The 13,441-nt window shown below is 37.8% G+C and overlaps 1 protein-coding gene across 2 annotated transcripts in view; it reads right to left on the bottom strand.

Annotated features, from left to right (window-relative positions):
- Positions 1 to 13,441, bottom strand: part of Fras1 (Fraser extracellular matrix complex subunit 1) — a 426,519-nt gene that overhangs the window by 83,718 nt on the left and 329,360 nt on the right. For both annotated transcript variants that reach the window (XM_048784792.1, XM_048784791.1), the window contains 4 exons: positions 11,977 to 12,224; positions 5,897 to 6,045; positions 5,452 to 5,614; positions 3,567 to 3,702 (listed from right to left, as the gene is read on the bottom strand). In XM_048784792.1, the coding sequence (XP_048640749.1) occupies positions 3,567 to 3,702; positions 5,452 to 5,614; positions 5,897 to 6,045; positions 11,977 to 12,224 (696 nt within the window). The remainder of the gene's footprint in view (positions 1 to 3,566; positions 3,703 to 5,451; positions 5,615 to 5,896; positions 6,046 to 11,976; positions 12,225 to 13,441) is intronic.

Here is a 13,441-nt window from a genome sequence, read left to right on the forward strand (position 1 = left end):
ATATATATATATAAAACTATATATATATATGTATATATATATATACATATATATATATAGTTAATATATATACACAGTTAACTATATTTAACTTTTTTATTCAAGGCACCTCTCCTCCAGTATGTCTGACCTCTCCGTTTCTTAATGAAACCTTTGCATGCCAGATCCCAACCTGTGGGAGAATATACCAGTACTACTGTGATGCTCAGGTTATGTATCATGACATTCAGGTACAATTCAGGCACCGAGATGCTTGGTCCCATTCAGAGCTCAGATGCTGCTATGGTTTGGATAAACATTTACAAAAGGGTCATGTATTAAAGACTTGGTTCCCAGACTGTGCTGCTGGAGGTGGTGGAGGCTTTAAGAGATGGAGCCTAGTGAGTGGTCTTCCCATCACTGGGGGAGTACTCTAGAAGGGGAATTGGCATCCCAGCCCCATCCTCTCTCTCTTTTGCATCCCAGCCATGAGATGAGCAGCTTTGCTCCGACACATGCTCCCAGCCATCATGCAATGCTTCACCACAGACCCCAGAACAAAGGGACTAAGTGACCATGAATCAAAATAAACCTTGTCTTTCTTGGTTTATCTCAGATGTTTTTACAGCAATGGAAAGCTGACTGACATAGATGCTATTCAGGTGTTGAGATGCCTGGTTACCATTCAGAACTCCACAGAAAGTGCTAGCTCCAGTTTCCTCTTCTTCTCATCCCAACCCAAATATGTTAAAAGGCCAAACGGAAGAATAAGAAATGTCTAAATGATGGATATCTTGTCTTTTACTTGACCATAACCCGAGCCCATCTAATTGATTGATTTTAAATTGTTACCACAATTTTCTTCTGGAGAAAGGAGAAAAAAGAAACCCTTGTGACTTCAAACAATTTCCTGGATATATATCAACAAAGAAAAGTGTAGTTGGCAGATGTGAAAGCAGGAAAGCTTTTCCTTCCCTTCTCCATGATTCTTTGCAAATATCGGATCACAAATTAAAATGCCATTGACTTTCTGAATTATAGGCAGTGCCATCTTCATTGGCATCTGGACAAAAAGACTAGAATGAAAAGTTTTTTAAAAAAATGATTTGAAAGAAGAACTTGAGACATTTTTCCCTTCAATATGTGAATTTTAGTTACCCTTCCAACTGATTCATCAGATAAATAGAGAGATCTAAGTGACCAGTGACTAGGACATACAATTCAGGATTTCCAGAGAGAACTGCTAAAATAGCTTCCAATTTTTACTTTCTCTTTCCATTGATCACTATAAATAGAGAAAATGTATCTTCTTTATTCAGGTCAAAAATAGCTAAGTAAAGCAAATGATGCTCCATAAATATACTCACATCTAATAAAGCCATATTTTTTAATAATTGGAGAACTAACTATGTAACAGGTGAATAGGTTGCTGAAGTTTTAAGCACCAATCCTTACACTTTTTAAAACTTCACTTTTTTTTTGACATAAATAATTCTTATTAATGTGCTTCCCTGCCTTCTCAAACAGAATCTACTATGTGCAAATTAAATAGTTATTGATGCATTCAGGCTATCATTATGGACACCTACTAATGCAGAGGTACTGAGGTGAGTCCTGTCCTGTTTGTGGCAGTACTAAGGGAACATGCTGTTAAATTTCATACCTAACGTGACAGTCATTCTGTCTCTCCTCTTCTTTTTGGTAAGAAGTCAAAGCTCCTTCTTCTAACAGTTTTTAAAAATATGTTCTTCTGATCAGCTGGGTTCTGAATTTAGGTAGCTAGTTTTATATATATATATATATATATATATATATATATATATATATATATATATATATANAGAGAGAGAGAGAGAGAGAGAGAGAGAGAGAGAGAAAGACTCTCAATTCCAAACAGAGGCAAAAGTCCCCCGCCCCCATGAAACAAAGGGAAGGATCCTTAGCTGATATAACCTGGGATGATGATTTTGCTCCCCTGAATGCCTTTTTCCTTAATCTCAGGTTCATACCCATGAAACTGCAGAGAATTGCTTCTCCTCTAAGTATGTCCCCTGGGCCAGCAGCCATGACATCACCTCTTAGCTAGAGAAAAATGCAAATTCACAGGCTACACCAACACCCTACAATAGGACCTTTAAGGTTGTTGCCCTCCAAGTGAAGGAGGTTTGAGAACTACTTTCTAAAGAGGCTGAGTCTTGTTAGAATTTTAACTTTTGGGCCAGTGAGCTACTTACCCCTCTACATAGCATGCTTATGTTCCATCATGTGTTCCAGATAAATGTAAAACAGTGTTATAAAGGCTTCATAAGAAAAAAAAAAAACACATGATTGGGGCGGGGGCAACATCCCTTCATGATTTCCCACTATGTGCATGCTCTTTTCATTGCAAGAAATGCCACTGTCCTTCTGCCCTTAGTGACTCCCATGAATCCTTTAAGTTCCAGCTCAAATGCCACTTCCTCTGGCTTTACTAGCTTCCAAGGCAAAAGCAACTGCTTTGTTTTACATATTCTCTTAGAGCTTTGCTCTGTTCCCTAGCAGGCATTTGTCATTTATCATAATTGATCAATCTTCATACCTGTCTCCCTCTCAAGGCAGGGTCTATGTTATTTAGCTGTACATCCATTGTATCTAACACAAACATTTGTTAAAACAAACCTAATTCAGTGATAAGCAAATCTGAGTGCACACACTGAAAGGCAAAATAGGGAAGAGTTCCAAGAGTTCGGATAGGAAAACATGACTAGTTTAAATGAGTTTCCAGTCGCCAGGCTCAAATCCCAGGCACCATGCTGACCACAGACACCTGCAGTCAGTGGTCTCTCTGTGGGAGCTACTAGCTACACGTCAATTAGAGCCAAGCACCAGTGCTCAGGAATCTCATTGCTGAGGCAGCCATACAGCAACCTGCCATGAGCTGTCTCAACTGCCAGTCATGGTAGGTCTCAGGGGGCTTGTGGACAGTACATGTCTTTTTGCTTCTCCTTCTCTGTGATTAACACCAGTGGGTCCAAGGGCAGATGGTGGAGTGGGAGGGATGTTGAAGAGGGTCAGAGATAGAGAGCATGCATTTCAATTCATGTCATAGCCATAGGAAGAGATGCTACATACACTATGGTCAGCTAAACTGCAGCTGCCTCACAATAAAGAGAGAAATTTTTTGCTCTTTGACACTTAGTTCTGAAAGTTATCCAAAACACCCTCTGCCCTCATTGCTAGCATTCCAAATTCCTCTGCCTGACCTATATTATCCACAGCATTTTCACCTTCTAACATCTTACTCAATTTTCTCATAATTATTATTATTTTGTCTTCCTCCATTAGAATCTAAAGCACTTTGAAGGTAAGGGTTTTCTTTTGTTTTGTTTAATGGTGTTTCCCTAATGCTTTAAAATGCACTGTCCACAGAAAATGCTTGGTAAATTTTTGTTGAATGAATGAAACCTTCCGTCCTTTCATTTCATTGAAATGTTTCCATTTCTCGTTAGTTCTCCATCACCAGGTTGAATGGGACTACAAGTTCTCCCTCCACACACCTTTCTTTCCAGATCTTGAACAAAGATCTATAGCAAAGCTACTACTATTACCTGTTCCTCTGTTCTCAATGCAGCCATATTTGGGCAACGCGCTTAGCTTAATGATGGCATCTCCCTGGAGGTTCTCATGATCATCAGTTGCAAAGAAATGGTGAAAGGAGAGTGGGGCTCTCCCTCCCTCATCAACCTAAGGAAGAGAGAATGCAGAGTCCTTGGACAGTTGCACATAACTGCAATAAAAAAAGAACTGAATTGAAAAGTGCTGCCTGGGGTGACCTTCCAGCACCAATTCCACTTCTGAGAGGAGGCAGATCCTCTACAGACGAGATGAGGAATGTGCATGCTGCTGAAGCCAGGCAATCTTTCAGCGCCTTTCAAAGATACACTCAGACACGATGACTTCCACGTCTCCCTTCAAAGTTGCACTTCATTCAATGATGGATCTGGTTATAAAGCAGCTCTGGCCCATTCCAATCACCCTCCTCAGTGCAGCTGCACAACAGGATGGCTGCCTTCTTACAGCATCAACATTCAAAAGTCCACAGCCAGAGAATGATAGATCCAGTCCTCCCTGGGGCTCCATGAGGGTGACTGTCCTATAGGTGTTACCATCCAGAATAAAAGTGCCATTTATTTCCTTACATTGTATATTTATGGGTGTGTGGGAAGAAAGGGTTCATCATATCTGAAAGCTAATGCTTATCTTAATGTCAAGAAAGAAAATAAATCAGTATAAGTATAAGCAGTTGCTCAAACTACCTTTTTCCTTTAGGGCTCTGTTTTATATGCTAACTCTGCAACATAAGCCTGGTGCTTTTTGCTGACCTACTGGAAACGGTCAAGCCATTCCACTTTGAACAACTCTTGGCTAACTGTAGGAAGATCTATAAATTAAAATATGGGACTCAAGGAAGAGGGAGGGTCCAAGCAGTTTCACCAAGATGTGGAAATGGAAAAATGGGAAAACTATCAAAACCATCTAGAAACCATTCAGAGTCTTGTGAATTTTTAGTTGCTGGACAAAACTAGAAAAACTCCTGAGCTTTTAACATTATGATATGTACTTAAAGTGGAAAGAGGAAAACAAATTTACTTTCATAAAAGCCCTACCATGCACCAACCAGGTCTGTGCTAAAGGTGATCCATACTATTTTATTAATTATCAGAGAAATCCTTTATGTGTAGGAATGGTAATATTTTTGTGTATGTGTGCATAATACTGGAGATTGAACCCAGGGGTGCTCTAGTATTGAGCTACACCCCCAGCCTTTTTTATCTTTATTTTTGAGTCAGAGTCTCACTAAGTTGTGAGGCTAACCTCAAACTGTGATCTTTCTGCCTCAGTCTCCCAAGTTGCTGGAATTACAGGTGTGCCCCATGGTGCCCAGCCAGAAGAGTAATATTTTAAAGATGAAGACACTGAGGCTAAGAACGATTAAGTACTAGGTCTATCATAACTCTGCTAGTAAGTAACAGATCTGGTACTTGAACTCATGTTTGGATAATGTCAGTGATGAAGGCTCATTATATTGCCCCTCTTCCTCCAAGGATCTGTTAATATTGTTTACAGTGATAAATATTCGATAGATCTAAGGAGTGACTGGAGGTACTGTCTGTGTTTTAGTTACTACCAACGTTAGATTGCAAACTCCTCTAAGATGCATTCTACTTCAGTTTTACTCCCAATTATAGCAATATTGAGCACATAAACATTTGTTGACTGACTTGTGAATAGAATGATTTGAACTTTTGGATATAATTATTTTCATACTTTTTGAAAAACTCATGATTGAAAACCATGCATTTCTTGACATGACTGCCTAGATATTTGGGGGAAAAACATGGCAACCTACTCAGGCAGAAACCCTCTATTTACATCACCCAGGACTCCAGCTCCCCACAGCATTCACTGCTCATTGATCTGAGAACTGTTTACCGTGATGAGGTCGGCAAAAGCGATGACTGGAGGTGGACTCTTGGCAGGAGTGATTGTGACGGTAAATATCTGATTGTCCAGACGGTTGTGGTCCATGTCAGAGACAGAGAAGTGGAAGCTGTCAGTAACCACATGACCATCTGTCTCAAATATAGCTGAGTATCTACAAAGGCCAAAAGAAGACTCCAAAGAATGAGCCATAATGACAAGCTGGGGAAGTTGAATTTTGTTATTAAAACGGGGCCAGAAACAATGTATTGTTTGAAGAAGTTACAGACAGTAGCTTAAATATTTTAATACAATTAATAAATACTCTTCTTTTTTCCCTGCAGTTCTGTGGATCAAACCCACTACCTCCAGATGCTAGGCAAGAACTCTACCACTGAGTGACATCCCCAGCTAGTTTAATGCAATCTTTAAAAATACAAATAAACAAAGTGGTTACCTAATGTTCTTGTTGTTGATGTCCTCCATGGTGAAATTGGAAACCTCTGAGAGTTCCTCCACCTCAGATCCTGAGGTCCTTAAGAGAGCACCATACATGGGCAGAGAACTTAACTGAATCCAGATCTCTGAGTCGGGGGAAGAATCATCCTAATCAGGCAAATATGAGTCAGGACATGAAGGCACATTTGTAGGAACCAATACTTCCAGCAGTTAAAGATCTGTAGGTACTTCCTTCTCTGCTAATGGTAAAAGTCTCTTTCCCTTTGTCATAAAGCAACACCATTTCCAACCTTAGCATTTACTGCTCCTAAACTGCCTCTCTGATAATGCCTTCTTCCAAGAGTCTCTCAAAATAACAGTGGGGGAAGTGCACTTTAGGTATGGACCCACTTGACTATTACCACAAGGGCCATGCAAAGTTTTTGTTGTGATTACAAGTATCTAGTGAAGAATGAAACATAATCAGCTATAAGTCATTATCTGTAAAAAAAGGTATAGGTTGCTTCTCGAGTTTTTAAGGACAGTTTGTATTTTGGAAACAGGTAAAATTCCAATAATATTTTTCTTTTTTAAACTTTTTTTTTCCTCACTGGAGAGTAAAGAGAGGTGTGCTTTAACCACTGAGCTATGTCCCTAAACCCTTATAAATTTTTATTTTTATTGACATAGGTTCTCAGTAAGTTGCTCAGGTCTCACCACATTGTACAGGCAGGCCTCAAACTTGGAATCCTCCTGCCTCAGCCTGCGAGTTGCTAGAATTATAGGTGTGCACCTCCATGCCTGGAGTAACATTCTATTGTAACATAGAATACAGTGTACAATGACAAAAGTCTGTGGTACAGGAAGAACAGAAATTCTTTAGCTTAGTTAATGACTCACTTTAATATTTAACATGGTAAGATGCTGGATTAAGGAAAGCATTTTAGACTTGCAGATTTCATTCTATTAGAAGTGAATCTGTGGGTGCTCACCCCCCAAGAGGTGCATTGTTTATTGAGAAATAAAACTGTCTTTTTATTGAGAAATAAAACACACAATTGTATGCATACAATTGTATGTATACATTGGTGTATACATACAATGGAATATACCTACATATTTCATTGTATGTATACACCACATTTTCTTTATCTATTCATCGTTGAAGGGCACCTAGGTTGGTTCCATAGCTTTACCATTAAGAATTGAGCTGCTATAAACATTGATGTGGCTGTGTCACTGTAGTATGCTGATTTAAAATCCTTTGGGTATATACCGAGGAATGGGATAACTGGGTCAAAGGATGATTCTATTCCAAATTTAATAACTGAATATCTTAATGAACAACTTCCTCTTTATTAAAGAATATTTTTGGAAGTATCTAGGTGGTAGGCAACATCTTCTTGGAAAGTTTCCCGAGTCATTTGTCTTTTAGAGCAGTTGATTGTGAAAATGGGGGTAATTTACACTTTATCAGGGCAGTAATAAAAACAAACATTGCATAGTCGGTTTTACTTTCAAATACAAATTCTCACATTTATGTTGCCCAGTTAGGTGGGGGATGGGATCAGGATTGTTAGCACAGACACTTGGTGGTCCAGAGACAGGGTATTTGAGTTCAGTCTCATTTCTATCCCTAGTGGCTCAGAGCCTCAATGCAAGATCACAGATTTTCCTTATCCATTGACACAAGCAAGAAAGGAAACTAAAATTTATCAAAGCTGTAAAACTTCAGAAAATCTCCTCTAAATTTATACTTTTTCAAAGTATCTTTATTTCCCCACATGAGTTATCAAATAGAATATGTTGGTTTCCAAAGGACTACTTCCTAATATTACTGTGAATTCATTCTGAGAGACAATTTTTAAAAGCCACCTCAGAGTTTTAAGGTATTGTCTTCTGAGATGGTGATGAACTACTATAAGGGCAGAGCTCCTGGCTCTTGATTAGAATGAATAGCTTCTAAATCCCACTTTGGCAAATTGGCAAAGAAATGTTTATTTCACATCAGGCTATCTTATTATGTTTCAATTCTCAAATGATTGCTGAGTTTGAAAGAATTAGAAATCTGCTAGATTTTTTTCACTGCTGTAGGATATCCAAGATACCATGGGTGCACCAAAATGCTTAAGAAAATATATATATAAAAACCTTCCTCTCATTCTCATTTTCTTTTTATTATTTCCACATCCATGAACCCACCATTCAACAAGAGGATTAGAACTTGATAACATTTGCTTATGTGCTCTTTATCTATCCTGTTCTGGGGCCTTTCATCACCCTGAAACTTGTTTCTCATTTTCTTGAATTTCTTAATGTAGTTTAATATATGACTATAAAATGTATTTTTAGTTTTTTTAACTTGTAAAAATAGAGTTGGTTTCAACTCTGATGGGGTTTATTTTTCTTTTTATTCACTAGTAGACTGCTAAGATCCATCCATACTTTATGTTTAATTTAACTGTAATTCATCTGATTTGAGGCTCACTAGTATTCATCAAGTAAGTATATTATAAGTTATGCTATCCTGTGGATGGGCATTTGACTTGTTTCAATAGTTTTGCTGTTGAACATTGTTCATTGCTATGAACATTATTGCACAAGTCCTTTGGTGTATACATGAAAGTTTCTCTTGGGTAAGAATCCAGGAGTTAAATGGTTAGGCAAATAATTAGTCATCCACCAAGGCAATGCCAAATTCTGGTTGTTCAGTTTATACTCCCACTAGTAAGGAACCTCTTCTAGATCCATTTCCCCTCCAATACTTGATATAAAGTGGTTTGGTCTAAACATGCTTTCCCTGGTCACTAATAGAAATGAATATTTCTTCACATGTGAAATTCCTATTCATGTCTCTTTCTCATTTTTTGTTGGGATCTCTCTTTCTTCTGGATCTGTAAGAGTTCTTTATATATTCTTTATTATTTTTGGTTATATGTGTTGCAGATATCTTTTTCCAATTTGTGACTTTCCTGTTTTCTGGCCTGTTTCAGTGAATATAAATTTAATTTTAATATAATCATATTTATCAAGCTTTCCTGAGTTAGCTCTTTTTTGTTTCTACTTTGAGAGATTGTTTCCCTTCCCAATATCATAAAAATATTTACCTATATTCCACAAAGAATTGTAAAATGTTTACTTATGACATTTAAGTTTCTGATCTGTCTGAAGTCAATATCTGTGTAGGTGTAAGGTGTGGTGCAAATTCCTCTGTTGCCGTCTGAGTCATGATTTTGTACAGCTCCGTGAGACAAGTGGTTCTTCTGCTTCCACCAATATGGCTGACTATCTGTTTTATATTAGATTTATTATTTATTTTATATTATGTGTGGGTCTGTTTCTTGACTTTCTAATATATTTCTGTGCTACGCTGCTTTAAAGACTGTAGGTTTATAATAAATCTTGGTATATAGTAGGATAAGTCATTCTGCCCACCTAACATTCTTTATTCATGAACATGGCATATATCTTCATTTATTTAATGCTTTGTAACTATCTTTCAATTAAGTGCTTTGTGTTTCCTTGTAAAGTACTACTTAGTTTTTGTTAAGATTTAATCCAAGGAACATGACTTTTTAAATGCTATTTTAAGTAGTTTCATCTTTTTAGTTACATTTAGTGGAACTTTTTTTTTTTTTTTTTTTTTTTTGCTTATACATAGCAATGCTATTGCTGTTCATTGATCTCCTATCTAGCCTCTTGGTAAATTTTCCTTTTATGTTTTATTCTTTGTCAGAAGAGTCTTCTGGATTTTTCCATATAGCCAGTCATAGCACCAACCTTCTCCAGAAATTACACATCTTTTTTAACATTTATTCCTAGATATTTGATATACTATTATAAATGATATAATGTTTTATCTTTGGTTGGTACATAGAAATGCTATTAGATTTTCAAGATTGATCTTACACCTCACACTAGAGATGAGAAAACTGAGTTTTTAAAGTTGCTTAAACACCTTGCCAAGGGTCACTGCATTAGTAAGTGGGAGCTTGAATTAAAACCCATCAACCATGACTCCAGAACCCATGCTATCCCTCCTCTATTTGTTCACTTGAGGTACACAGTAAATTGTGTCTATTAAGCAACGGTTAAACACATCACAGAGGACCCTATTTTTGCCTCTTATCTCCTCTAACATCACATCACTCTGTTGTAGTTGCTGATACTCTAATTAAGAAGTCTCACTTGCTCTGGGCTCTTTATACTCTGCCCAATTCATGACTAGACAAGCATTTCAGATGGCTTCTTAAACCTTCTGGATGTTCCCTGAAAGCTTACTAACTAACATTTCTGGAAAAATTTTTTTCCATAACACTAACTGCAAACTTCTTCTACAGCCCTCAGAGAAAAGTTCATATATAACCTAGCTAAGTCTTTAAGAATGTATGCTATGCCTTCAGCAGGCTAGAACAGATCTTTTAGAGTGTTTCTGCTCTGGTGGGTAAATTCAAATTCAATCAATTTTTGAAAATATGTGTTCAGTTGCCAATGGGCTTGCATTTTGATATGCAGCTAATAATATGCAGCTAATGGGCAGGAACTGTTCCTGAAGTCCTATTTTTTGTCTGTCAAACATTTTTCAAGCCTTCATGATCTATTGATTAAATCCAAATTCATACATTTTTATGAATTCGTGAGTTTCACAGGATTCAAAAGACCATAACCAATGATAAAAATCACCTGTCAGTTAAAAAAAAAAGCTGTTCTGAAACTGTAGTAGACCCACAAGAAGAATTACAGTAGAATGCAGTTTCTCATCATTTAAAAAAAAAATTGACAATTTAAGGGGAAAATCTGCAAAACCAATTGTTCCCAGGTCAATGGTTTATCTAACATGCTGTTTTTTTATTTTTTTAAGTTTCTGTTTTGAGACAGGATCTTACTGAGTTACTGAGGCTGGCCTCAAACTTGCAATCCTGCCGCAGCCTCCCTATTTCTGGGATTATAGGCATGTGCCACAGCACCTGGACAGGGTTGGATTTTTATGGTGAGATTCTTCAGCCCAGAAAAAGATTACTTAAAAAAGATTACTTAAAACTATAGAGTGTTTAAAAAGAGGGGGAAAAAAGTCCAGGCTATTCACTGGAATTTTAAGATTATTAAAAGAAAAATTCAATGCTAACAATGATTACCAGATAATTATTCTTCCTTTCAAGGCACTATAAAGACTATTCATTATTATGTTTACACAGAGTACCTCTCTGTTTACAGAATATATAACTGTAATATAAAATTAATTATCCTTATAGTCCTTAGCCCCAGAAACAGAATCAAAGAAATAAGATGAATTTAATTAACTCACCAAGTTAGGGGCAGACAGGGGAACCCCCCCCCCAGAGTCCTTGATTCCCTGGGGTCCCCTAACTATACTACTGGGGCAGGAGATGGAGGGTGAATGAGTGATCTGGCCTACAGAACCTGCAGAGGCACTGGCAAACTGGTGCTTCTTGTTCTGTCTAGAATGGACTCAAAACAAAAGCAGGTGGACCCATGGCTTAGGAGGCTGAGGCAGGAGGATCGAGAGTTCAAAGCCAGCCTCAGCAACAGCAAGGCACTAAGCAACTCAGTGAGACCCTGTCTCTAAATAAAATACTAAAAAGGGCTGGGGATGTGGCTCAGTGGTCGAGTACCCTTGAGTTCAATCCCTGATACCCACCCTCCTCAAAAAAAAAGCTGGTAACAAGCAAGTTTTCTCTCAGGGAGCCAGGAACACCATTCCCATTTAGTCACTGACCAGATAAATTCTTCTAAGGTGCTCTTTTCTCAAAATTCACATTAGAAATATTATACATGGCAATTAAACAACAGTACTCAGGCTTTTCTGACTTTGGCTTCTTTTCCCGTCGACAAGTACCCAGCCCTCCACATACTCATTGCTTTTTCATCAAAGTTTTACCCATTCACTGATCTGCTCCTGAGATGTTAGCAGAAGCCAGGGTACACAATGTGATTCCTCCTAAGAGTAGAACTGTAGGGAAGTTGAGATAAAACATTGTTCACATGGCCACATACCAGCTGCCTCAAATATTTAGCCTTTCTAGTCAATCTGGCCAGCAGGTGCAGTGTAGAACAAGGAGAGCAAAGGGAAGGACTTACCTCATAAGCAAGGTGCGACCTGGTGATCATGGCTGTGCTTTGGCTAGCAACAGTGATGCTCAAGGAGGAGCCAGCAGCCAGCCGCGGCCCTTGGCCCTCTGATAGGGACACCTCCACTCTCACTTCTGACGTGGTCACTGTGAGGCCATCTGTGACTGAGATCTCCATGCTGTCTTCCCAGACAGAGGAACCATCATGGATATACTGCAGAGTGTTTTTCTTAATATCATCATATGTGAAAGTGTCACCTTTAAGAATAAAACAAATTGTAAAACCTATTACTTCTGGGAACAGTGCTTCTCATTTATATAGCACCTTTGTTCTCTGGATTTCAAAGTACATATAGAATCATAAACCCTGGTAATTACAAGCTTATTATTATAATCGCCCACCCAATTTAGGATTCCCTTTACACCACCCTTGGAAAAGGGTGGGTTAGTCTGTCCTTCCTCATGTCTCAAGGTGAGCAGCAAGTGATCAAGATAGCTAATTCCTCTGGCAATAACCCTAATTTTTTTAAAAGGTTCTTAATTATATCGAACTGAAATCTACCTCTAGAAGATTCCCTGATGACTCCTAGTTACAGAAAAACAAATGACAGGCTGGGCACAGTGGTGCACACCTGTAATCCCAGCTACTTGGGAGGCTGAGGCAGGAGGATCACAAATTTGAGGCCAGTCTGGGCAACTTAGTGAGACCCTTTCTCAAAAGAAAAAGTAAAAATAAAAAAAGGACTGGGTATGTAGCTCAATAGTAGAGCATCTCTAGGTTTAATACCCAATACTGATAAATAAATAGGAAAGGAAAGAAAAAGAACAAACCTGTATTTTTTATGACAGCCCTTCTGGAATCTAATCCTGATACCAAAGGGGGAAAAAAAAAAACTAACAGATTAAGCTTGATGGGCCTATAAGAGATCTTTATTTAATTGAGGGTATAAAAATTTCTTAAAAATTGAAAAATATACTTGAAGTTTGAAACTCAAACTGCATAGAGTACGAATTCATAACAGATTAGACAAATGTGGGAAGAAAGCTTCAAGTTCACATATATAATGGTATTGAATAGAATTTAGAATGTATGTTTTAACCTGCAGGACTTTGAGTTTTTAAATAATGTTTTAAAACATTAATATACAAATATTAAAGGTTCTCAAACCTGTTTGGTTATGGAACCCTTTTCATGACAAGTGCCTCTAAGAGCCATAGCTCTAATGAGTCCACAGAACACAGCCAAGGAATCAGTCTTCCTGGAAGTTATTTTCGGCTCTAATAATTAGTATTATATAATGAGATGGAAAAATCAACTCATTCTGTGTTCATATTCTAAGAAGCCTTCCCTTCAACAGTATGTTACTGTGTTTTACTAGTACTAGCGGTGTGATGCCTGAGAAAGGAAATAAAACTTTTTACAAATGTTTTTAGACCTTATAAATTAATTACACAGGATAGGTGACATGTGATGT

This window comes from Marmota marmota, unplaced genomic scaffold (assembly GCF_001458135.2).
Source record: "Marmota marmota marmota unplaced genomic scaffold, marMar, whole genome shotgun sequence".
Lineage (NCBI taxonomy): Eukaryota > Metazoa > Chordata > Mammalia > Rodentia > Sciuridae > Marmota > Marmota marmota.